The following is a 26,994-nucleotide window of genomic DNA, read 5'->3' as shown; positions in this document are numbered from 1 at the left end:
ATGCAAAATAACTTTAAAATGCTGGGTAAACTACTATAAAATTTGTAAATATATAACTGGACTCACAACAAAGCAAAGGAAATCCCCTGTCCCTCTTCCCCACAGAGACAGAGAATGAAGCTGTTATTAGAGTGGTCAGCAGTTCTGAAGGTGTAGATGCCCCAGGTTTAATGACCACATAGGGAACAAGAGATAAGGGCTTGACTTGCATAAATAGCAGTCATGGGATTAGGGGGTTTTTGCATAAAGAAAGGGTCCTTGAAGGATGACTACAACCTAAATAAAAAGGTAAGCTAGAAAAAATACATACGTCTGATGGTGAAAGGAGACACAGAATGTGATTTGTCTATCAGGGCCTCAGCTCAGCTCCAGAAGAAAAAGAAAAAAAAGAAGAAGAAGAAGAAGAATCTCCCTCATAAGTCAGAACTATAGCCCTAACCTCACATGAATATGGAGTTTGAATATACATGACTCAGTTCAGGAAAACCCAGGTTAATAAGCTGAAATTGATATAGGTTTGAACCAATCCAGGCTATCTAGCAGAATCAAATGCAAATCTTCTTTAGAGCAGGGGTTGGCAAACTATGGCCAGGAGGCCAAATTTGCTTTTGTACTGCCTGTGACCTCAGAATGTTTGAAAAGAATCAAAAGAAAAGTATTTCATGACAAATAAAAATTACATGAAATTCAAATTTGTGTCTATAACTAAAGTTTTATTGAAACACAGCTACATGCTACTCTTATTTGTTTTTCATATTGCCTACAACTACTTTCACACTACAGCAGCAGTGTGGTGTTGACTAGCTGTGACGGAGGCTGCATGTGGTACTCTCATGGCCTCACACTGCTGCTCAGTGCACTACAAATCACAGTGATGCGGTCATAGCTTGATAGCATTTTGAGTGTCACACATATCACCCTACCACCACATTTTTTTTATTGCGTACCCATCATGTCAAAAGAAACAAAGAAGAAAAATGAAATGTAGACTCCAAGTATCACACTTCTAAGAAACAATGGAACATGGATATTTTATCTAAACTGCAAAGAATTATGCTAGTGCTATGCTAAGAGAATACAATATAGGTCAATATTACCAAACTAAATAATTGTCACACTCTTGCCAATGCACAACATTCCTAAAACAGTCAGAAAAATTAGAAAATTTAAAACAAATATCTCCCTAGATCAGAATTTTTCCACAAAAATTAAAAACCAAAATGAAGCTACAATCAACATAACTTTCCAAGTGGCTCATTTGTTAACTAAGCAAGAAAAATGGTTTACCATTGTGAGTTAATTAAATTGTATTTGTTTGCAGTGGCCAAAAAGAGTTTCCAGAGAAAATAAACTTGTTTGGACTATTAGGCTCTCTGTGAGAACAGTTGTTCAAAGAGTTGAGAACTTTAGAAGCAACATCAATAGTCAACTTAAAAACAACAACAACAAAAATGATTTCTAATGTTTTTCCTTGCTTCTTAATGAATCAATAGATGTTACCAATAACAGTGTTCTGTTGTAGTTATTTGAGGATTCAATACCAAGTTTGAAATGACTGAAAAATTCACCCTATGAATACTCTGAGTAAAACTAGAGTCAAGAATATTTTTAAAATTAATTTATTTATTTTTGGCTGTGTTGGGTCTTCATTGCTGTGCACAGGCTTTCTCTAGGTGCAGCAAGCAGGGGATACTTTTTGTTGCAGTGTGCAGGCTTCTCATTGCAGTGGCTTCTTTTGTTGCAGAGCATGGGCTCTAGGCTCGCAGGCTTTGGTAGTTGTGGCACGCGGGTTCAGTAGTTGTGGCTCGTGGGCGCTAGAGTGCAGGCTCAGTAGTTGTGGCACATGGGCTTAGTTGCTCCGTGGCATGTGGGATCTTCCTAGACAAGGGCTCTAACCCATGTCCCCTGAATTGGCAGGTAGATTCTTAACCACTGTGCCACCAGGGAAATCCAAGAATATTTTCAAGGAACCTAAAAAAAACAACAATTCAGTACAACCTGAAATGGAATCTACTAAGATGTGTTATGATTGATGGTGGTAAAAATATGTGTAGGGCAGAAAAAAGGCCTTATTGGACAAATTCACAAATATTGTGAAAAAGTAAGGTGTTTAAAGCCCAGGTTATTCATTGTATTTTTCATTACAAATATTTGTGGAAATTATTCAAATTTATCATGTATTATTAAACCTTTAGTATCAATGGTGAACCTCACTTGCTTTCATGGGCTTAACCATTTTCATTTACATGAATTTTTTTCAGAAATAGAAGCTGAATATCCTGACTTGCTCTGCCACACATCAGTTCAATAACGTAGCGGTGGTATGTTTTTATTATGATTATTTTTAGCCCAGAGCTGATAATTAAATTTTTCTGAATGGGAAGAGCTATCCTCGGTCACTATTACTGAACACTGAGTGACTTTGGAAATTAGTTTTTGCTACCCTCTGCATTAGCCAATTGCTTTAGGTTGCAGGTGGCAGAAACCCAGTTTGAACTAGCTGGACCAAAAGGGGAAATTCATGAAAATGCTCACAGAGTGGGGGTGGGGGGGTGGGGGGGGAGAAGTGCAAGGATGTGGTTGAACCTTAGAGACTAGGGACTAGGGACTAGAATGCCACTGGGCATCTTTCCTCCCATTTCTACTTCTCTCCAAGAATCAAGTTTCTGTATCCTAATTCAGACCAGTTCCTTCCACATGCTGGAGTGGTCCACCAGCGTACCAGAACCCCATAACATCATCTCAGAGAGCAACTATTAGTGGTATTTTCTGGTCCCAAGTTTGAAAATCCTGGGGAAGTGCACTGAGTAGGACAAACAGAGCCTGATGTCCACCCTATACCAATCACTGTGAAAAAAGAGGCAGCCTCCACAGGAAGATGCAACCACCATTGGAACCACTTGCTTGGAGAAGGGAAAAGAGAATTTCTCTGAAGAAAGGGCTGCTCTGGACAGATAAAACAGTTGATGTTCTCAGCAACCTTCTAAGATGTTTTTGCTAAACCAGCAGTTCTCAAAGTGTGGTCCACAGACTCCTAGGGGTCCCCAAGTTCCTTTCAGGTCTGAAAAGTCAAGACTATTTTCATAATACTAAGATGCTATTTACCTTTTTAATTTTTTAGTCCTTTTAAAAATTTTTTGCATTGATGATGCAAAAGCGATTGTGGGAAAATGTCTGGTGCTTCAGCATAAATGAAGCAGTGGCTCCGAATTATATTCGTAGTCATTGTATTCTTCAACACCATGCATGTCTAGTTTAAAGGGGAAAAAAGCATGTTTCACTTAAGAACTCCCTTAAAGAGGAGTAAAAATTATTAACTTTGTTAAATCTTGATTTTGAATATGTATATTTTTTCATATTTTATGTAAATAAATGGGAAGTATGCATAAAGCATGTTTGCTGCATGCCAAAGGGAGGTGATTGTCTCAAGGAAATGCACTTATGTGATTACTTGAGTCACAAGCTTAACTAACCACTTTTTTTGCAGAACACAATTTTTACTTAAAAGAACAACTAAAAGACAAACTGTGGTTATTCAGACTTGGATATTTGTCAGGCATTTTTTCTGTGATGTTAGATGTCACTTCAAGGAAAGCAACCAAGCTTTCAAGTGAAAATTAGAATTTTGCCAAACTTGTATGTTCTACCACTAACTTGATAGCTTCCCAATACTTAAAGACTTTTTTGATGATATAAGTGGAGATATTAACAAGTATAGTTTTTGATGTTGTATAATGAAATGTGTTAAAATTCAGAAGATCTGCATAACTCAGTGAACCAATATTTTCTATACGATCAATGCATGATGTTACAAAATCACACATGGGTAAAAGACACATCCAAAGTGCAAAATAGACCAATGGATTTTAATGTAACAGAATATGAAAATTTTATTGAGATGCTTTCAGATTCCACCTTGCTACTAACTTTTAAGAAACTACTGTTTATTGAGTTTTGTTGCAATATAAAAGAACAAAACCCGCAATTACCTGAAAGGGCCCTTAAACAAATAGTTTTCAGAGTTCTAATTTTAGAAGTGCAAAGGGGTCCTGAGACCAAAATGTTTGATAAATGCTGCTCTAAACTATGTAAAAGTAGACTTCTAGGGACAAGCAATATTGTCAATGCCTCTGAGTGGTAAGGAATCGCTAATACTACACTGACAATTGGGAAGACTTTACTATTAATACTCATTTTGTAATCATCATCATAACCATTCTTACCAAATACAACAAGTAAACATTTATTAAGGCTCTGTTCTGTCTAGGGTCTGTTCTAAATGTTTTCCATGCATTAATTAATTAATTAATAATATAAGGATTATAAATCCTTACAGTAATCCTCTGAAGTAAGGTGTAATTATTATCATGGTCTTCACTTCATAGAGGGGAAAACTGAGATTTAGAGAAGTTAATGAGGGTGAGAGGCCACGCAATCAGCAAGTCTTAGGCTTCCAACTACTCCACTGTCAGTTAAGAAAGGCCCGCCAGCACTGCCTCTGTACTTTTACAGAAGATATCCATGAGGCAAGGCAAGAGACTGGGCCCAGTGCTCTATCGCCATACTGCCCGTTATGATAGCTACTAGCCATGTTTTGTTACTGAGTATTCAAAATGTACCTAGTCTGAATTGAGATGTTGTATAAATGCAGAATAAACATTGGATTTTGAAGACTTACAATGAGAAAAAGAATGTAAAATATCCTATTAATATTTTGCTATTCATTACATGCTGAAATGATAAATATTTTAGATATATCAAGTTAAATAAATCATAGCATTAAAATTAAATTCACTTGTTTCTTTCTCCTTTTTCAAAATATGACTTTTAGAAATTTTAAAATTACGTATATGACTTGTATTTCACTTCTATTGGACAATGCAAATCTACAGTATCAACTCAATCAAGTTTAAAAAGAGGTTTCATTATGTGCGTCACCTCCAAGAGGCCAGTTTCTTCCTTCCTGAAATATTTTAAGGGTTTCCTCCTTAATTAATATAAAAATTAGTGACATGTGGTTTAGTGTCCTCAAAGTGCTCCAAACGAGTTTATTTAAATCAGGGAAACAATTATGTTTCATCATGCGCTTTTAAAACTGCCTTTGTTCAAGCAGATATTTCTTGGCAAAGTTCCAAATTTCCTCTTTTTCTCATATTGCATCACTGCCTTTAATCTTTTCTACCATTAATATTTTTAAAAGGAAATTGGAGTTAAGAGAGAAGCAAAGTTATGTAATTAAGTATATAGCAAAAGCTACGGAGATATTTTTGCAGTGCAACTTGGGAAGAGAAATGAAACCAAGACCAAATATATCAGGGTCTTGAGACTGCTGCACTCCTGCCTTTGGGGATGAGGGGCTGGGGGAGGAGCTGTCAGAGACAGTTTAGAGCTTTCCCCTGCAACTCAGATGTAGCAGGAGTGGAAATGCCCAGGGGAAAATCCAAGTTTCGTAACCTTTTATATGAAGAAACAGCTACAGCCAGCATTAATGTTTTCTCCTTGTACTTTAGATCCCCAAATGAGTTTGTTTGTTTGTTTGTTTGTTTGTTTGTTTTGCGGTACGCGGGCCTCTCACTGCCGTGGCCTCCCCTGCCGCGGAGCACAGGCTCCGGACGCACAGGCCCAGCGGCCATGGCCCATGGGCCCAGCCGCTCCGCGGCACACGGGATCCCCCCGGACAGGGGCACGAACCCGCACCCCCTGCATCGGCAGGCGGACTCCCAACCACTGCGCCACCAGGGAAGCCCCCCCAAATGAGTTTTAAATGTACATCAAAGTTTCTCCTCTAATAATAGCTAACATTTACTGGCACCTAGAACATGCCAAGCCTTTCACATATGTAATCCATTTAATCTTCCCAATGAAGCCAGGAAGAAACTGAGGCATAGAGATACCAAGTAATAAGTCAGTTAGTAGATGGAAGAGGGGGGATTGGAACCCAGCCTATGGGGACCATGGAATAGACATCAGAACTCAGCCTCTAACCACTGCACAGACTGCCTTACTTACCCAGCTCTCTCAACTGAGTTATTCTGTCTCTCCTAGGCCATGATGAATCCAAAAGTCCAGAGCTAACACTTCCATATTAACTAAAATGTATTACCCGACTTTATCTATAAATTATGATAAATTCAGGATGTCGAAAGCTAAGTCAACCAAGGGCAATTTTTTAAAAAATATTGAATGTCTACAACCCTAGCAATTCATTTAATCAGTGATCAAAAAAAGAGTGGGAGTCAGTAAAAGGCAGGTTTATCTTAGATTTTATCCCAGTGGAGCATTATAAAAGAACCAAGAAATCTCTGAAGAAACTGGCTTTCGCTATAAGGCATGACTAAAAGGTTACATGCAAATTCCATCCCTGACCCCAATGAGGAGTGCAAGTCCCCCTGCCATAATATCTTTAGCATCTTTTGGTTTCCTTCATACTTAAACTTTTTTTTTTTTTTTTTTTTTTTTTTTTAGAAAGTGTCTCCTGACTTCTTTTAAATACATTTATTTATTTATTTTTAGCTGTGTTGGGTCTTCGTTTCTGTGCAAGGGCTTTCTCTAGTTGCGGCGAGTGGGGGCCACTCTTCATCGCGGTGCACGGGCCTCTCACTATTGCGCCCTCTCATTGCGGAGCACAGGCTCTAGACGCACAGGCTCAGTAGTTGTGGCTCACGGGTCCAGTTGCTCCGCAGCATGTGGGAATCTTCCCAGACCAGGGCTCGAACCCGTGTCCCCTGCATCGGCAGGCAGATTCTCAACCACTGCGCCACCAGGGAAGCCCCATACTTAAACTTTTGTTAAGTACCTCTCAGTCTCTTTATTTGCAAAATTGGGATAAACTTACAGAGTGTGAAGTTTACAGATTACACAAAATGCTTGAAACAATCCCTAACAGAACATAGAGCAGAAGCTCAATACATGTTAGTGGGTATTATTATTTATAGCATTTCACATAATAAAGTATTGCATATATTTTGAACTCTTTTTTATTCAATTTATTTTAACAAACAACTATAAAACAGTTCACCCGTTTCTCCCATCCCCCACCACTTTAACATAATAAATTATTGCATATATTTTTGGGATCATTCAATGTTTGACTCCTCACTACTAGAATATAAGCTTCCTGATGGCAGGGACAATTAACCACTGTGGCATACATCACAACCATGAAGAATGTGCTTCCTTGCTTTCTTGAAGTTAAGCATGGCCACTGACTTCCTTTAACCAGTGAAATATGAGCAGAATCGTCACTTCTGGACTTCCCTCGTGGCACAGTGTTTAAGAATCAGCCTGCCAATGCAGGGGACACGGGTTCAAGCCCTGGTCCGGGAAGATCCCACATGCCGCAGAGCAACTAAGCCCATGCGCCACAACTACTGAGCCTGCGCTCTCGAGCCTGCTAGACACAACTATGGAACACGCATGCCACAACTACTGAAGCCCGCACACCTAGAGCCCATGCTCTGCAACAAGAGAAGCCACTGCAATGAGAAGCCTGCGCACCACAACGAAGAGTAGCCCCTACTCGACACAACTAGAGAAAGTCCGTGTGTAGTAGCAAAGGCCCAGCGCAGCCAAAAATAAAATTAATTAATTAATTTTAAAAAGAAAAGAATCGTCACTTCCAGATGGAAGACATAAATGCTGCACATAACTCTCCTCCTCTTTCTTTCCTGAGTATAGAAGCAGTTTCTGATATGGAGTATACCACCGAATCCTGATGTAGAAGATATCTACTCTGGGAGGTAGCCTGGATCCAAAGCAGATGATGATAAGTGAGAAGTAAACCTTTATTGCTTAAGCCTCTGAGACTTCGGGGTGGTTTATTACAGCAGCATAACCTACCTACCTTGACTATTACAACCTGTCTCATTCCCACAGCCTAGTATAAGGTCTGGCACCTAGTAAGTGATCAAATATGTTTTCACTAAAGTAATAAATCAAAAGTTTTAATTGTTAATAAAAATGAATTATTTTAGTTAAAGGAATTATTTTCAACTCTATTCTGTATACAACGAAAACTTTGGAGATTTTAACTGATTCATACGTGGGAATCTCAATCCTTTGGGTACAAAACTATCATCTTAGATATCAAAGCCTGTCACACATGCTTTACACTACTAAGGGACTCCATTAATGTCTGTTGAATTTCAACTGAACAATTTTTTTCTGTGAAGTGTTTTTGAAAATCTTTATTTCTGTCATAGGGTCACTTACTTAAATGGCCCTATCTAAAAGCACCAGTGCCTTACAGAGCGTGATTGCAAACTTCCATCTGTGTGTGGTCCCTGCCTCCACGGCAGTCACCACACAGATGCAGTAATTCTTCATCATCACATAGATTACCCTAGAAACCAGAAGGACCTGAAGGTCAAAAGCATTAAGAGAGTTTGTTTAATAAAATAAATTTGCAGTTTCTTTGACCAGGGAGGAGGAAAGGGGGTTGGGCATTTGGTTGTAATATCTTTGACTTCTCATTTCAACGAGAATCAATAAATTTACCAAGACAAAAGAGAAAACATGAGCTCAGTTTAATCTGGTTGTGGAAGCGTGACAAGCTCTACAAGTGGTGATGGTGGGGTCAGGAAGAGGAACTGACATCATCACAGATAAAGTCATGAGGCCCGAGGGAGTGAGAAAATACAACTTGAGGCTCTGTCTGGTATATGAGAAAGAAGTCACAGAACAAGAAAGCTGTTCTATAGAATGGATAAACAACAAGGTTCTACTGAATAGCACAGGGAACTATATTCAATATCCTTTAATAAACCATAATGGAAAAGAATATGAAAATATATAGATAGATATACACACATATAAACATATATATATAACTGAATCACTTTGCTGTACAGTAGAAATTAACACAACATTGTAAATCAACTATACTTCAGTAAAATAAAAATAAAAAAAGAAAGAAAGCTGTTCTCCAGCACTGCTAGGTCCTGAGCAAATCAGTTCTTTAGGAAGGCTCCTTAATCCCAGCTCTAGTGACTAGGGGACCACCAGGCTCATAATAACATAGATATCGGAAGATGATCTAGCATCTAGTCTGATAGAGGTGTAGAAAATAAGCAAGTCTAAGGTGGTGGAGAGGATTAAGTGAAGGATCAGCTTCGATCTGTGTGAACACACAGAAACCTTGGGCTTTGAAGAGAGAGTATAGTACAGAGATGACCCCAGGTCCCTAGGCAGGCATCTTATCTGTACCATTAGCTAGTTGTGTGATCTTGGGCAAGTACTTAAACCTCTCCATGCTTTCATTTTCTCCCCTGAAAATGAAGCTATCATAGTGCCCACTTCAAAGAATTGTTCTGAGAATTTGACCTGGTTAATACCTGTACAGCACAGTTGTCTAGCACACAGCAATTCTCAGGAAATGTCAGCCTTTGTTATTATGCCCTGGTACACAAACTCTTCAGTTACGGGATCCAGCCCTTACCAGCTATGTGACCTTGAACACATTACCTAACTTCTCTGTGCCTTAGTTTTTTGATCTTTAAAATGAAAGAATAATTCTTTTTTTTTTTTTTTTTTGCGGTACGCAGGCCTCTCACTGTTGTGGTCTCTCCCGCTGCGGAGCACAGGCTCCGAACGCGCAGGCTCAGCGGCCATGGCTCACGGGCCCAGCCACTTCGCGGCATGTGGGATCTTTGCGGACCGGAGCACGAACCCGTGTCCCATGCATCGGCAGGCGGACTCTCAACCACTGCGCCACCAGGGAAGCCCGAAATAATAATTCTTATGTCGTAGGGTTGTTAGAAGCATCATGATACAACACCCAGTAGGGTGCTTGGCTCATAATTACCGCATGATCACTGTTGCCTGACATTAGTACTGTTTCTTCTCGTAAGCAGCTGAGTAGGATGGCAGACATCCTGGTTCAGGCACCAGGAAATGCAGTGGGGTTGAATGTGTGTGAGGGTTTAATGTACACGCAGGAACGACTGGAGAAATGAAAGAAAAGGAAAAGGTTCTCATACTTGGAAAGAAGTGTATGTTCTCTTACAGTAGTGGGGTCTGCTCTTCGAGGTGACACCTAAGATGGCACACGGTCACGTGATTAAAGGTTGTTTCTCCTGTAAGAAAAGCTGAGATAAATTCCTGAGGGCAGAAATCTGCTCCCACTTCTTTGCCTCCCCTTAGTTCCCAGCACAGTGCTAGCCGCCCCAAACATTTGCTGAACCGGGTCAAAACTCGGGTCTCGCGCCCTGACTGTCCAGCAGAGGCCGCCCTGGGCCGCGACTCCCGGGACACGAGGGCTGGGAGAGGAAAGGCCAGGGGTGGCCTTGTCATCTCCGCGGGACCCGGGTGGGAGGGGTTTGGCGGCGGCAGTCGCGGCGGCGGAGGCAGCCCGGGCGGCTGGGATGGAGCAGAAGCGCGCCGGGCGCCGGAGTACAAGCAGCTGACGGAGCCGCGCGGCGCTCGCCTAGCTTCCCCTACCGCCGCCCGAGCCGCCCGGTCGCCCGCTCCCACCGCAGCCGGCGGACAGAGGAGGAGCTGCCCGCGCTCTGGGCGCTCGGTCAGTCCCGGCAAACTCTCCCGCTGCCCGCGCCGGGTTCGGCACCAAGCACCAGGGTACCATGGTCTACAAGACTCTCTTCGCTCTCTGCATCTTCACGGCAGGTATTTTGGGGCGCCGATCTGGCGGAGGGCTGGCCCGGCGACCAGCGCTGGGGGCGGGGGCTGAACCGGGGAGACCGGGAAATAAGTCGCCGCGCGCTGAGGGCCGGAGTGGTGCGAGCCTCCAGCGTTTCGCAGAGCTGCGTGCGCACTTGGATTTAGAGCGATGTGCGTTTTTTGGAGATCCTGGGCCGAGCCGGACCGAGGGGATGACAGGGTTCTTCCGGCCGCAGCCCGCGCCCGCACAAACTCCGGGCTTTGTGAAACAGGTGGCTGCACGATGCGTTTGAAACCCGGGTTGGCGACACTGACTGAGACTAGAGGCTTCTCGGGTCTCCGAGCACACCCTGCTGGAGTTGGGCACCAGACCTCTTGACGCGGCTGGACTCAGGGAGGGATAAGAAGGAGAAGCAGGGGGGGTCGCATCTGGGAAAGCTTTAAGCCGTGGCCGCGCACCCGGCGGGGCTGGTTTGCGTTCCCTGAGATTTGGTGGTCTCCGATCTCCGGCGACCCTTCCTAGTGACGCGTGGGGGTGATGCGGCCTTAACAGTCTCACGGCAGCTGCTCCGACCCGGTTCGAGCTCGTGATCACCCCTGGGGATTTGCAATTCTACCCTATGGCCCGGAAACTCCCCCAAAATATGTGCCCTGGCAGAAACTGTTAACTTGGCTAAAACTAGCATCCTCCCCGTTCCACCCACTCCCCTACACACACTCACCCTCGGGACGGCTTCCCCACGCGCGCATCGCTGGCCTCAGGACCACGGATGGCAGCGGCCTCCAAGCAGGGCCTGGGGAGAGAGGAGCCGGAGCACTGAGCTCGGCTTGGTGGGCGCAGAGGAGAGATTCAGAACAGCGCTTTACGTCTGAGGGTGGTATCCAGTTTTTCCAGAAAATGTAGGCAGACAAGGGACAACTGACTACGGATGAGGCACTGGTGGAAAAAGCAGCCCGAGTGCGGGGACACGGGCGTGTTTAGATAAGAATGTTCCAAAGCCACATACACAAGCCATTTGACTCATGCTTGTAGTCCGTATGTGTATTTTTTTTCCTCCTGAATTGCTTGGGTTCCTATAATTGTGGACACAAGTCGTTACAATCCCTTGAAAAGAAACTAGGGGTTTCCAGGCAGCTCACAAAGGATAATGCAGTTTTGAGGAAAAGTTTCCCAACTTGAGGCTAGAGCGGGTCTTTTTCCTCTACTTAATGAACGCCTGAGAAAGCTCCCTTTTCTCTCTGGTGTCTGCAAGGTTTGGAGGCGCGTCCGCAGAGGGTTCCCGGTCTCCTGCCGCTTTGGTTGCGCAGCCTTGGGCCAGGCCGGGAGCGCCTGTATCCCCAAGTGTGACAGCCGACTTCCTAGCCCCAGGATTGCCAAGAGACGTTTACGAAGTGACAGGACAGGTGCCTTCCTTTCTCCTCTCTAGAAATCCTTTCATGAGGCTTGAGGCTCAGAAAACCTTCAGTGAGCCAGTACAGCTGGTAGGTAGGTTTGTTGGCTAATTTTATTTAGTGGCTTGTCTTTAATTTTTATTTTTTTAACAACTCTGGCAGTTGGCAACGCCGGGATTAACCCTACTAAGGCAGTGTATTGTGGGGTTTTTTTCTCCCTAAGGAGCTCAAGATATATATTTATATATATATATATTTTTTTTTTTTTTTTCTTGGCCAGTTTTAGAGTTTAGCCTCGCTATTGCTGCGGCAAGAATCTTGACCTTGTTCATGGCCCAGACTGAGGAGGCTGGTAGCTGGGGACCCACTGCACAGCCTCACTCATCCCTGCACACATGTGTTGAAGTCAGAGCCAAGAAGATCACAGCCTCCCAGTTCTGGGGTTCCCCTGACCCCGGAAGACATAGTTATGTTTCTGAGTACATCTCCCTAACAAACTGATGAAGTGTCCTTTCCTCTGAGTTTGTGCCTCTGAAGGAATCTCTTCGGGGGTCAGTGTGTTGTTAGAGCTACTTGCAATAAGTTATCAGGAAAATAATATAAAAATAGGCATAAATACCGTACAAGGTTGTTTGCATCCCAAAGTAAGGTGTTTTGAGAGACTAAAATATAACTTTTCTAGAAAAAGTTGTAAAGGAGAGAGGGACAAGTGTTCTTGAAATGAAAATGGCATGCGTGTTTCAGTGGATCATCCTGGGGCTCCCTTGGCAAAGCTCTAGATAGTTTCATCAGGCAGTTGCATTTCCCCCCCACCCCCATCTTTAGAGGATTCAGGAAATTTTCCGTAAAACTCTTGAGGTGATACTTTCTTGAGCCAGGAATGGGGCTTAGCAGGGGACGTTTTTAGCTTAATAAATCTGCTCAATACATATACATAGTGTTTTCTCCAGCCTGTATGATGGACACTTGTAAATACCTGTGCATTGTCAACAACACAGCAAAAGTAGATCTCTACACTTATTCACATGTATTTTAAAAAGAAGGAAGAGAGAAACCTTGGGCTGTCTTCAGTTCTCTCAGAGTTGATTGTGGTAGAAAACTAGCATGGCTATTTTACAAACCATTCCCAAACACCTTTAAGGCCAGTACTCTAGGCATACAGGAGTACTGCCTCTAAATTACAAGCCAGAACCTCCAAGGGCAGGCAGCAGAACCTAGAATGGAGGGAGGAAGGCAGGCCACAGGAAGCTTCCATCTTCATCCCACTCCCTGTCCTCTCTAGATTCAATTCTTTCATTCCCACCACCGTCGTTGCTGCTCTCCAGTGCTCTATGGCTCAATATATTAAAAAATCCCCTCACTGAGACATCTGAGGTATACTGGAACTTCCCAGAGTCCTTTTCCAAACATTCAAGGAGTTCAAGGGGAAACAAACATAGGTAAGAGAGGCAAAAGTCCCTTGACCCAGTTTTTCTTGCCTTAGTTTCTGCCCTGTCTGCCCCACCCCAGGGAGAGTACTGCATTCTACCCCATTACCCAAGCTGACTTATTGGCCCCTTGGTGATCAAGACCAGCAGAGCTAGATTCCAGTCGGCCACCCAGCTAGAGAGCCTGTTTGTGTCCCAGGCCTGTCAGCTAGCTCTTCTCCAAGTGACTAACATCTCGAATGTCCTTATCCTCAAAGGAAGACCCCACCCTACACATTTATGGCTCTGTTCTCAGTATAGGTCCTGATATATGGCAGGGCTTTATCATAAGCATATTAAAGCCATATCGTAAATCTCATCATAAACATGTTAAAAAATAAACCAAAAAATGCACACACATTTATGGGAATGGCAAGGTCGCCTGTGGTTGGTTGGGAGTGGAGGTGAAGGGTGGCTTGCATCCCTTTAGCCTGGTTACCTCCTATTCCCCTGAAGTCTGTGTCACAAAGTGACACCTCCTTCGCTGTGAAACCTACCTGAGAAGGTGGAAGTTCTCCATTATTATGGGATAGATTTACTGAGACAGTGTTGCAAAGTGGTGAAGCACGGCTGCAGATTCTGCAGCTAGATTGCCTCAGTACAAAGCAAAGTTTTACTACTTACTAATTGTATAATTTAGGGCATGTAACCTAACCTCTCAAGTTTTCTTATCTACAAAAATGGGGAAATAAAACTTCTTCAGACTGTTAAAAGTGGTAAATAACTGAATATACCTATAATGCCTGGGACATAGTAAGCACTCAATAACTATTAGCGATTGTTGTTGCTATTATTCTTATTAATAAAGTTAACTGTCTTTGGCACCAGTTAGGTCATCCTCTCCAAAGTTTATGTGTTTGTGCTTAGACTATGTAAATTGAAGATTTAAACTAATATTCCAGCACAATGCCAGCTGTTCTGGCAAACACTCATGTGCAAATTAAGAAAAGATTCAGCTGAGCCTACTAAATGCCTAATTTGAAAAGGTTAATAATGTGCCAGCTCAAACGGAGCACAAAAGTCCAAAAAACACTCAGTAACAAACAGAAGTAAAGTCTCACAGAAGATGTTATTTCTTCCACAAAGTCTTTTGCAGACTGGTGTGTTTCAAAAGCCCAACTCAGCTAAACCTTAAGGTCAGGTTCCCAGAGCCACATATTTTGGATAATTCAGATCAAACAACTTAGGAAAAGGCATTTCATGGCATATGAATGATCCAGCATGGCTCTCTCCAGAATCCAAAAACCTCAATAATGGCCAGATCTCTAATTTAACTTGATCATTTGGGCCTGGTCTAGTGGTGCTTTCATTGTGCTTGTGCTTTTATAAGAAAAATATTGGCCAAATATTTACACTGTTTGAGCAGATTTTCTTAAACTACAATTTTGGGGGGGACAGGGGTGGGGCTGGGGGGTACAGCATCCACTGGAAACAACGAAGAGGGACATTTAAAAAATATTTTCAAAGTGGATTGACTGTTTTAACACCCAATGAAAGGAATCCTGCTCTAACATTTACGATGGTTTTCTCCCTTTTAGAAGTTATCTGTTACTGAAATTGGATACGTTAGTTTAGGAATCAAATATAGTCATCCCTAAGTATCCAGAACCTGGCCCCCATACCAAAATCCTCAGATGCTCAAGTTTCTTATATAAAATGGTATAGTATTTGCATATAACCTACGCACATCCTCCTGTATACTCTAAATCATCTCTAGGTTGCTTATAATACCTAACGCAATGTAAATGCTGTGTAAATAATTGCCAGCATGCAGCAAGTTCAAGTTTTGCTTTTTGGATTCTGGAATTTTTTTCCCAAAATTTTCGGCCCAAGGTTGATGCAGATCCCACAGATACAGAGAGATGGCTGTCTTTGCTTTGCTAGCAAGGTATTGAATAAAACAGTTGCCTAGAAAGAATTAATGTTTCATTTAGAAGACAGAGTGGTTATGAAAAGAGGTAGGCAAATAGTGGGTACCCGCCTGATGCAACGATTGTTTTTTAGTTGGAAATGCAGGGCTAATAGGTTATCATCCAGTTAATGTGCAAGTAGGGTTACTATAAAATAAGACAGATTTGTGTATGTAGTTCATGGCATTACATTTCGTAGTCACAACTTAAATTATTTAAAGGACGGGGATTGATGTAACATCAGATTTTCTGATGTGTGAATCTTTAAATAGTCTGCATGATCCTTTAAAGCAGCATAGCCCATTTCTTTTACCTGTTTTAATATCGTTTATAAACCTTGAGACTTCTGCCATTTTATAAGTAATAGAAACCATTACAACAAAATAGGCGATTATATAATTATTTTCATCTGTGTTTTTCATTGGTGCAAGATGGCATAATGTCAACTGAAAATAAGCTGTTTTAATTTTCCTTTGGCTAGTGTTGCCAGATTTAGCAATTAAAAATACAGGTTACGGCCTTCCCTGGTGGCACAGTGGTTGGGAGTCCGCCTGCTGATGCAGGGGACACGGGTTCGTGCCCCGGTCCGGGAAGATCCCACATGCCGCGGAGCTACTGAGCCCGTGAACCATGGCCGCTGAGCCTGCGTGTCCGGAGCCTGTGCTCCGCAACGGGAGAGGCCACAACAGTGAGAGGCCCGTGTACCGCAAAAAAAAAAAAAAAAAAAAAAAATACAGGTTGCCCAGTCCAATTTGAATTTCAAATAAATAGTGAATTCTAAGTCTATCCCACATAGTACTTGGGACACACTTAAGCTGAATAATTCTTCGTTGTTTATCTTGAATTCAAATGTAAGTGATCATCCTGTATTCTAGCAACTCTACCTTTGACCTTCCATGTGTGGTTCATCAGTGCAATGGGTTTGACATAGGATTGGCTTTATTTTGAACCCTGCCCCACCCAGCTTTAGCCATCCCGCTCCATTTCATTCATTCATCACAATCTGTTCATGGGAAGACGACTCGGACATTTCAAAGCAACTCTGTCTCTCTGAAAGCAACTTACAACGTTAGGATTCAGAGGCAGCTCTCCGTTGGAACATTTTGAATCGGATTGCATATCCATTTACTGTGCACTGTTGTGTTTTTCTGAACAACCGGTGGGATTTCTGTAGCCTCCCTGAGGCTACATTACTTTACCCTTTTGTGACCTTTCCTTTAAAAAAAAAAAAAAAGTATACTATTTGAAATGGTAACAGTGTTCTTGCATAGGAGCTGGCACTAAGAGCCTTCCAGAATCCAGCTGGCAGCTGATTAAAAAAGAAAGTTAATAGAACAGCTTTGGATTTCAATGCTGTCTTCTGTGCCAGGATCTTAACACATATCACAATTATTATATAAGGTTTGCATAATTCCTGCAGGAGAGGTCTGTAGGTATCACTTGAAATCTGTGGCTATATGGAGCCTGAAGCAGCATATTAGACAGAATTTCAAGGCAGATTGGGGGGAAAAAATCCTTTCAGCAATTAGACTGTGGTGGAAATTTGCACCTTTATACTTAAGGCCAAATCTGTGACGAGGTAAATGTTAAGTGGAAAAAAAAATGTGGAAAGTTACCAGGTGTGATATTTAGAAAACACGTCTTCTGTTCAATACAAAATAAGACGCATGATAGAATACAGCGTTGATGATAATATCTTCCAGTTACAGTCCAAATTCTGACACCTGATTTTCTTCTCCATCAAGGAGGAAATGAGGGCACAGGAACTTTAGGGCAGGTGTTGCACATGAGAAGAATTGGAGGAGAGAAGGTTTAATTCATTTTTCATTTTTTTGGCCATGGTTGTAAACTTAAAGCTATCATTCAAGCTTCTCACTGGATAGAACATATTATATTTCCCTGTATGGGGTTATTAAAATATATGTTACCTTTAAAATTATGATACTCTTTCCAGCTTGTGTAGTCCAGAAGCATAACCTCATTCCTGAGAGAGTTTTTTCACCCACTGTTTTATCCACGATGGGTTGTTACTGGGGTTGTCTGCCCCTTATAAAATCTTTTCATTTTCCATTGGAAAAGCTTTTGTGATCCACAGATAGACGACAGGCAGCTACCATTATGCTGGCGTTGAACAGTTATTTCATTGTTAAACCCTCCACACTATATGATTCTTGCTTTGTACTGTAATTTAGATTCTTTAGGAAGAACAGTAATAATTATTGTAAAGATAAAAGGATGTCCTCTTTATTCACCATGCAAAAGCTATGTGTGTTTAGGGAAATGTTTAAGACTCTGGTCATTCTATTGAGCTAAGGTAATGTGTCACATTAGGAGATGACTCAGTACATCTCAGAATTACATGAGGGAGTCTCAAAGCCTGTTTGTCCATGAGAGGGTCCTAAAGAAATCTGGTGGACTTGAACACCTCTTTGTTGGTTTGGGAAAAGAGGCAAGTTATTGGTGGATCACACACTCGGCTGGTCATGGAAATTCTTGCTGTTGATGGGTCAGCTGCATGAGAGGTAACATCAAGCTGAATACGGCCATCACCCAACCAAAGAGAACTCAGCATGTTTGGTCTTAAAAATTACAATGTTGTCAGAGATGGCGTTCCAGAAGAGAGAGCCGTGGAATTGTCCTTTTTGAGGAACTGTTCAGACAGGTCTGAGCATGAGAAATAATTATCAGTTTTTGAGGATAAATGATCATTCATCATTTACCTTCTAGGAAATGTAGGAGGGGAAGGAAGTGTGATATCACATTCCATGTGGAAACTGGATAAGAAATGGACAGAGGGCAGGGGCCATGGCTGTTTCAGAATTTCTGCGTAGGATACGTGGAAGAGGCTGGGAGTGGTCTGTTGCATGAGATGGAGAGAATGTCAGGTGGCTGAACGAGGGGGAAGTGATCGTTGAAATTACTGGGGGCTACTAAAGACCAAACCACCTCCTTGATGCTGCTACTGGGAATGGAAAATTCATCAAGTTTCATTTTTAGGTGAAGGAGATAAGAGATTCCTCCTCAAATGTATATGCCCGTCAAGCCTCTTCTAGTACACCTTTCTAGTTTTGTGAAAGGTTGCAAATTGAGCCTTTCAGAGGAAACGATGTGACAGCCCTTAATGGCGTAATTCAGGTACCCTCAGCATTGTGAAAGGAGCAGAAGAAGAAGAAAATGCCCTGAAATGTCAAGAGGAATTCAGCTGCATGGTTTGGTTGCATGAAGGAGGGCTGAGTGACCTGGGGTTGCCCGCTTCCGGGCTGGCCTCCTAGACTGCTCTTCACGTAGAGTACTATTTTGAGCAGATTCCCCGTTCAATGCTTATTTGAAGAGAAACACAACCCTGGTATTTACCCGATGAGGATGGGATTTGTGTTACTTTCTCTGAGAGGCTACATCGTATGGTGGAAGAGGCTTTGGAGGAAGACAGGCTGGTGTGATGCCAACTCTGGGGTCTCAGTCTCCTCCTTGTAGAGTTATGATAATACACATCAAGTGCCATGTGAGTAAACATTCAACAAAAGTTTAGTAAACAATGCATAGAAGATTTTATTTTACTTCATTTGCACGTCCACCTCACACTCCTAGAATATAAGATGCATGAGAATTTTAGCTGTTTTGTCCCAGCTGTGTCCCCAGCATGGAGAACGGAGCAAGACATGTAATGAGTGCTTAGCAAATATTTGTTAAATTAATTTTTTAATATATTTATTTATTTATTTACTTATTTGGTTGTGTCGGGTCTTAGTTGCGGCCTGCGGGATCTTCATTGGGGCACGTGGGATCTTAGTTCCTCAGCCAGGGATCAAACCCATGTTCCCTTCATTGGAAGGCAGATTCTTAACCACTGGACCACCAGGGAAGTCCCTGTTAAATTAATTTTTAATGGAGGATCTTCATGTGTTGTCTAAGGCTCTGGAGATACAGCAATGAACAAAATAGAAGTCTACCCTCAGGGAACTCATGTTCTTTGAGGGCTATTGACTTGGTCAGAAGAAAATCAGTAGCTGACCATCTCACAGTCATCTTAAACGCAACACGTCCAAATACGAACTCTTGGATCTCCCAGAATAGTCCCCAGCAGAAGCCTTCCCCATCTCAATTAATGGCAACTCCAACTTTCCAGTTGCTTAGGCTGAAAATCGTGAGTCATCTTTGAGTCTCTTTTTCTCTCAACACCCCTCATCCAACGCTTCAAGAAAATCTGTTCGCCCTACCTTTAAAATACATAAAGTCAGACACTTTCTGCCACCTCCGTTGCTGTCTGTGGTGTGAGCCCCCGGAATCCTGCAGGGGCCTCCTCTCGGGCCTCTCAGCTTTTACCCTTTCCCTCCTAAGGTCTAGTCTCTACAGAGCAGCTGTCGATCCAGTGGAAATGGATCAGGTGATGACATTGCTCTGTTCACAGCTCTGCAGTGGCTTTCTGTTGTGCTCAGAGTGAAATCTCAGCCCAGGTCCTTAAGGCAGCCATCCAGACCCACTTGAGCTGCTCCCCCTTCATCTTGGACCAGGGCTTCTACCTCTCCTCTGCTTCCCTGGCACCAGCCACACTGGTTTGCTTATTGCACGCCATGGCTGTTTCCTCTCTCTGGAACATATTTTCTCTAAATATACATGTGGTTAATTCCCTCACCTTCCTAAAACCTTTACTCAGATGTCACCTTCTCAGTGAGACTTACCTTACCAACATTTTTTTTTTTTTTGTCAGTTACTCTTTTATTTCCCCCACCCCTTGAAATTGTGAAGCATACTTTGAGGAGGTGTTTGATTACTGACTTCAGGCTCTTTGGCTGTAGCGTCCAGTTCGCACTTCCCCTTCTGGTCTCTTTCTTTCCTGGCTGCTCTATGATTATTTCTGCATCATTAGATTTCCTTTCCTGTGTTCCCACAGGATAAACGTATTTACAGTCAGTCCTGGAAACCTGATCTTTATCCTGAATTTCTGCTCAGAAGCCACCAGAGATTAATCATGTGGACAGTCTTATTTTATTAAGAAAATGTGTAATACATACTAAAATTAGCAAGCCTTGCTTTGGTCAATTTCATCAATGCTTCTTAATCTGTATCTCATAGAACACGCAGTTCTTGCCCTTTGATTTCTTTTATTCTTCTTGACCAACATTATTATTTTTTTTTTTTGGCGGTACGCGGGCCTCTCACCACTGTGGCCTCTCCCGTTGCGGAGCACAGGCTCCGGACGCGCAGGCTCAGCGGCCATGGCTCACGGGCCTAGCCGCTCCGCGGCACGTGGCATCTTCCCGGACCGGGGCACAAACCCGTGTCCCCTGCATCGGCAGGCGGACTCTCAACCACTGCGCCACCAGGGAAGCCCTTGGCCAACATTTTTAAATTTGCAGTCTGTTCTGCCTACCGACACCGTATTCCCATTGCCCCTCATCTGCCTCTTGCCTCTACTTTTTCCTTTAATGTCTCTCTTCCTCCATCCCTAGTCCCCCCATCCTGGGATTTTTGTCCCTCTTGTTTGCTGTGGTATCCCCAGCGCTGTGTGGAACAAAGGGGGTACTCAAAATATTTGTTGAAGTGAAGGATTAAAATACATTTTTGAGGGCTGGCTCAATGAAGACTTAATTTAAATTTCACCTTAGATTCCCCCCAAAAGGAGACATTGGCAAACTTGCTTACTATCAAGTGCTTGTGTCTAGTGTTTCCAAATAACTGTTTTTAAAAAAGAGTCAGGCTTTTCATTTTCATTGAGGGTTACAAAAGCTAAACATGAAAATCAGCTTTTTTAAAGCTATGCACATATAAAACACTTCTTTTAAAAATGTAAGCCTTTTATTTTTTATCATGGCTATCACTTGAAAATAGCTGAAACTTCTTAAACTCTCTGGCCAATTAAAAAAAAGTCAACTTTGAGCTCAGCTAGAGAAGATAAAGATACTTCTACTATTTGAACATTTTTGAGAATTTTCTGAATAGCTAAAAAGAGCCTGGTGATGAAAGTGATTTAAGTCAAAGGGAGGCATGACTGGCAATGTCCCAGTAACGTCTGAGGAAGTTAAGTCAATTCAAATGCTGAGTGTTGAGGGTGTAAGTTAGTCACAAATAAACTGAAGGACAGAATAGGAGATTTCCTGGCCTTACAGACTCTTTCTCTCTTCATTGGTGATTCTGAAATGTGAATTGTGTTTTAGTCCAAGCGATAGATAGAAGTGATGGGAAGTCCTGACTAAAATCAGACCTGTATCCTGTATGCACTTGTTCCCCACCCTGCAGGGCTGACACCCCTTGGCGTGGCTGGTGTTAAAGTCACCCAGGCTGGCATATCCCCCAACTTCATCACCCAACAAAGACTCATGTTACTTTCTGCCTTAAATAAAAACATCTACTCATTTAGCAGCTGCCAAAGAGAACATGATCTTGAAAAAGAACAACATACTGGTCTTGAAGCCTAACGGATAATAGTAAAATTTAAGATGATATTAACTTGAAGAGCAACCTATAAACCAACCAAAGAAGGGAAAAGATGATTCTTTATATGAAAAACATGCTCCTTGCTTGTTCAGTGAGGTCACTTGTCCATTCTTGAGGTGGGAAGACGCTCCACCATCTTGAAGAGCAGAATGGACCGTGAACAGAGGAGGGGCAAGGAGGGGAGGCTGGCCCTTGTGCTGCAGGACCGACCGGGAACTGTGTCTGGGGTCGTGAGTGCCACTGGAAGGAAAAGGAACAGACATTGACAAGAGGAGGCTTGTGACACCCAAAATCTCAAAGCCAAGTGTGGCTGCTGAAAGAGCAAAAATTACTGCATCACCGAGGATAGAGTTATCAGGCAGAGGGGAGATGGGGTTTTGACATTCAGAAATTTACAGCCAAGTCTTTGTTTAAAAAAAGTTGAATGTCCGTAAGTGACAGTTCTCTCTCATTTTATAACAGTTTTTCAAAGTTGCACTCAAGCACTGACTTGTTTTTCATTTTTTATTATGGAGACTATAAAATACACAGAAATTGACAGGAATGTATTCATCCCCTCTCCAGACCCGATTAAGTCTTATTTGTTTGTCTTGGTTAAGAACTTTTTTTTTTATTAGTTATCCGTGTTATACATATTAGTGTATATATGTCAATCTCAAAAGAACTTTTTAAAAATATTAATAAATTGGGAGCAATGTAAATATGTAATTATAAAGTACGAGTCAGATCATAATGAACAGTTCCATGTTTATTCAACTGGGATATATTCAGCAATTGCTTAAAAGAATGAGGTGGCTCATTTACGTACTGACAGGTAGAAATGGTGACAATATATTGAACTACTATATTGCAACTTTATATTTCACAACATATCAAAAGGGCAAGCAAAGGGATAAAATGTACCTCATGATAAAATAGTTAAAATGTCATGTGTGTGCCTGTGGAGAAAAGAGTTTAGAAGTTTACACTGGTTATTGCCATCAAATGAGATTTGGGTCAGTCTCACTTTTTATGCTCATTTGTTTGGCCTGAAGTTTATTTTAATGTTTGTATTGCCTTCACAATTTAAAAAGTAAAGTTGTAATCAATATTTTAATCCCTCTTTATCAACAGTCAATGTGGCTCTAGTAACTGCTAGATGGCTACTACTGTCCTCAAAATCTTGATTCAAAAATCTTTCCAACAGAGTCCTCAAAAATAAGATCTTAGAAAAACAAACAACTTCAGAAAGGTTTACAGGATATCACTGACTTAATGGGCAAGGAAGGTTCTGGGGAGGAATTGACAAAGTAATATTATATTTTCTAAAGCCAGAGTGCTGCATAAATCATTGATCAGGACAGCCATCTTGGAAAGTATTTTAAGAGGCTCTGAGCTAACTGATCAGTGTTTTAGGTACTTTGTTAGTTTTTAATATTTTCCGTGTTGGTCTCTTATGGAAGCAATTTTAAATTAAAACATCACTTTAAGTTTTTCTAAAATGAAATTTGTCAACTTTGATGTCAAATAAGAAAAACAGCCCCCAGAAGAATATACGATTTATTTCCCTTTTGGCAACATTAAATCTGTTATATCATCTTTTCAATAAAATAATCAATCAAATGTGGTTTAGGAAAATGCTGGGAAATCCATTATTAATACTCCATGGCATTATCAGAGAACAATACTAGAGAGAGGGGGCTGGAGCAGACAGGGCTGGAAGAGGCTTTGGTGTGATCTGGGCCAGCCCCTTCATTTTGTAGAAAAATCTAGGCCTGTTGGGAAGAGGGGAAATTCACATGTTTAATTTTTAGCTGTCCTGGTTATCACACTTTATACTATGTTCATTTCATCTGCAACTTCATCTAATCCTCCCAACCACCCCAAGAGATAGGCAGTCTATTCCCATTTTGTAGTTCAGGTTTTTAAGTCTCAGAAGGTGAGTAATGAGATGCAGATCTCACAGTCGGTGAGTGACAGAGCTAGGCTTTGAACCCAGGTCTGCTGTCTTTTGCCTTGAACTGCCAAGTGAGTTGATAAATCCTCTTGTGTAAATTTAGTCTCTAGGATCTCTCCCAACCCTGATCCTCTTCGCCATCCCCACAGCTACAGCCTTGGTTAAGAACCTTATCATCTCATCCTGGACTGTTACAGTAACTCCAAATGGTCGCTTGTCACGCTTTATCTTCTCACAGTCTGTGAGGACTCATTCAAGCCAGGCCAAATTGCTTGCTTCCCTCCAAAGAAGGAGAAGCAGACTCGGATCTGCCTAAGAGTCATCCAGGTGCTCAGATGGTGGTTGCTAAATTTTATTTCCAATACAAGGAATGAAGGCTCCAGGAGAAATGGCTAACTCCAGGTCGGGGTTAGGAAATGTATAAGATGAGCCTGGGGGATCTTGTTATACCAGACAGCAGGGATGTTATCAAAGACTACGAGGGCTTCCCTGGCGGCGCAGTGGTTGAGAGTCCGCCTGCCGATGCAGGGGACATGGGTTCGTGCCCCGGTACGGGAGGATCCCACATGCCGCCGAGCGGCTAGGCCCGTGAGCCATGGCCGCTGGGCCTGCGCATCCGGAGCCTGTGCTCCACAACGGGAGAGGCCACAACAGTGAGACGCCCGCGTACCGCAAAAAAAAAAAAAAAGACTACGAGCCTCCTGTCAAAAGGACTCAGAACCACTTACTGAGGCTCCTACTGGCCAAAGATAGAACAGTTGGAGCATCCATAAGGATAATTTCAAAGGTCTGAATCACATTGTTTAAGCTCATGAGTTCATAATGGTACCAAAAACAAATCAATGATTACACAAAACTTCACTGATCTCCATTAGAGGATGCTAATTAACCAACACATTATTTTGAAAAATAATAGATGAAAGAATTGTCTCAATTGATTGATTGATCTTATGCATTTATTTTATGAGGTGTACACTGAGTGACCAAATATTAGATGATGGGATAACTGACTGTCTCCATACAAGTATTCCAGCTAACGAAGACGGCATAGTGGAAATAGAAGGTCACCATATTGCCTGCCATGCGCTGGCGTGTAGATGAGCATGGAGCCTGAGGGGGTGGCCTAGAGGACAGATACCTTGAGATAGTGGAAAGTGGCCTGGAAGCTGGGACATCACCTGGATGAGGAGTTGCACAGTGCGAGGCATGGTGAATGCACTGAACACCGAAAGGCCCCAGGGGTAGCACAGAAAGGAGAGGAGATCCAGTTAGCCTGCTTCACGCCATCACACATCAGCACAGGAAATCTGGAAAGGAATGAGAGTCAACTTCCAGACAAGCTTGCTACCTTTGGGGGACCACCCTTACCTGCATGTCTTTATGAAATAAAATTTCACTCTGGCTAAGTGAATCCAGTAAAGATTGTCTTTAAAGGATTCACAGGTAGAGGAATTTAAGAGGTAGTGTACCTTCCTGGATAGAAAGGGAAACCTTCTCCTGGCTTCTCAGTTATCCAGCAGAGGTTGCCGGTTAGTAAGTGTCTGTCCCCAAACATTACTTGCCCCAGTTTGCTGCGAACTCCTTGCTTCCTTGAACTATGCCAACCTTCCAAGCTTGGGACAAATATAGATTAGCTATTATTGTCTTAGGGTTGCCATAACAAATTACCACAAACTGGGATGGCTTAAAACAACAGAAATTGATTCTCTCACCGTTTTGGAAACTAGAAGTTTAAAATCAAGGTTTCAGCAGGACCATCCTCCCTTCAAAGCCTCAAAGGGAGGATCCTTCTTTGCTTCTACCAGTTTCTGGTAGCCCCGGGTGTTCGTTGGCTTGTGACAGTGTTAACTCTGATCTCTGCCTCTTCACATGGCCTTTTTCCCTCTGAGTCTGTTTCAATTCCCTTCTCATAAGGATATTAGTCATTTAGTCTTGATTGGATTAGGGCCCACCCTTACTCAGTATGCCGTCATCTTAACTTGATTACATCTGCCAAGACCGGATTCCCAACTAAGGTCACATTCACAGGTACTAAGTACCCCCTAGTTAGGGGTTCAACAGGTCTTTTTGCAGGGACACACTTCAACCCATACCCACTATATTATTTTCACATCTAAGCCATGTTCATGAAAGACCCTCCTCCACTGATAAAAGGAGCAGTTAATAACCTAATCAATTATGAGTTACTTTTATTCAAGATAGCAGCTGCTGTCTTAAATATTTTATTTAAAAATAAAATTATTTTATTAAAATAATTTTAATAAAAATTTTAATAAAAATAAAATTATTTTTTATTTACTTGTTTACTTATCTATTTATTTATTGCTTTTGATGGTAGAAGTTTGGTTGAGACTGTTTAAATCAGGTATTTCTCAACCAGAATGTTCTGGGCATTTGGAGGGGATATAACACGTGGATAGCATCCCTTGGCCCTTGGCTAAATCACAGTAGTACCTTACAGGAATTGACAAGCAAAATAAGAGAAAAATAGAGAAAAAAAAAGAAGGTAAGAAAGGAAGGAGGGAGGAAATGCCTTCACACGTTTCTAAACTTATCAGGCTCACTGAAAACCAAAGGTCTACATTAATGAGATTTTTAATGGCCCTCCTTAGAGACCCACACAGAATGGGTTGTCCTAAGCAATAGCAGTTCTCCTACTCAGAACTTACTCAGCCAGTCTGCCAACTGTGAGAGGCCTCTAGATGATTCAGGAACATTCTGATTTGGACATGGCTAGTAGCATGTGTACTATTTGGAGGACACTGTGTCACTTTTTCCTCTGCCATGCTTAATACTATATTGTGTGCAGCCTTGGGGATGAGGTAGACTCAGGAAGAGAATAGAAAAAGCAAAAAGTGCCAGGAGATGAAAATAGTTTCTGCTCCTCGGCGGTGGAGCTCATTGCTTACAGATACCATACCTTTCCCCTCTATGCAGAGAGGGCATGATCGACTCCCTAAAAAGTCTCTTTTCCTCAGTTGTGAGTAATGTATTATTGGATGTGGGACACAGGAGGTCACAGGAATCTTTCGTGGAAAAATGTCGAAATTGTGACATTGTAGAACAGTGGATTTCTGTCTGCCAACATGAAAAGTGTGTGGCGGTGTGTGTTTGTGTGTGTATTTGTGGGTAGGATGTGTGTTTCCCTCCTTTCTTACCTGCTTCCTTCCTTACTAAAATATTTAGAAGAATTTTTAAAGGAGGAGACCAAGTAGCATAGAAAGAATGTCTTTTTCTGGGA

General features: G+C 42.1%; 1 protein-coding gene and 1 long non-coding RNA gene across 3 annotated transcripts in view; one reads left to right on the top strand and one right to left on the bottom strand.

The window, feature by feature from the left end:
* Positions 1–1,512: 1,512 nt before the first annotated feature.
* Positions 1,513–11,565, bottom strand: LOC309814296. Its single transcript, XR_014295666.1, has 3 exons — positions 11,337–11,565; positions 9,978–10,073; positions 1,513–1,971 (listed from the first exon to the last, which is right to left on the bottom strand). It is a non-coding gene; the product is annotated as an uncharacterized lncRNA (long non-coding RNA).
* Positions 10,312–26,994, top strand: part of PARM1 (prostate androgen-regulated mucin-like protein 1) — a 101,519-nt gene continuing 84,836 nt past the window's right edge. Inside the window, exon 1 of one of the 2 annotated variants that reach the window (XM_082639911.1) lies at positions 10,312–10,620. In XM_082639911.1, the coding sequence (XP_082496037.1) occupies positions 10,578–10,620 (43 nt within the window). In that variant the 5' untranslated portion in view covers positions 10,312–10,577. The remainder of the gene's footprint in view (positions 10,621–26,994) is intronic. The other variant, XM_082639910.1, reaches the window with a different exon arrangement.

This window comes from Mesoplodon mirus (assembly GCF_964341445.2).
Source record: "Mesoplodon mirus genome assembly, chromosome: 2".
NCBI lineage: Eukaryota > Metazoa > Chordata > Mammalia > Artiodactyla > Ziphiidae > Mesoplodon > Mesoplodon mirus.
The sequence above is the reverse complement of the archived record's forward strand: the minus strand, read 5'-3'. Positions and strand labels throughout refer to the sequence as shown.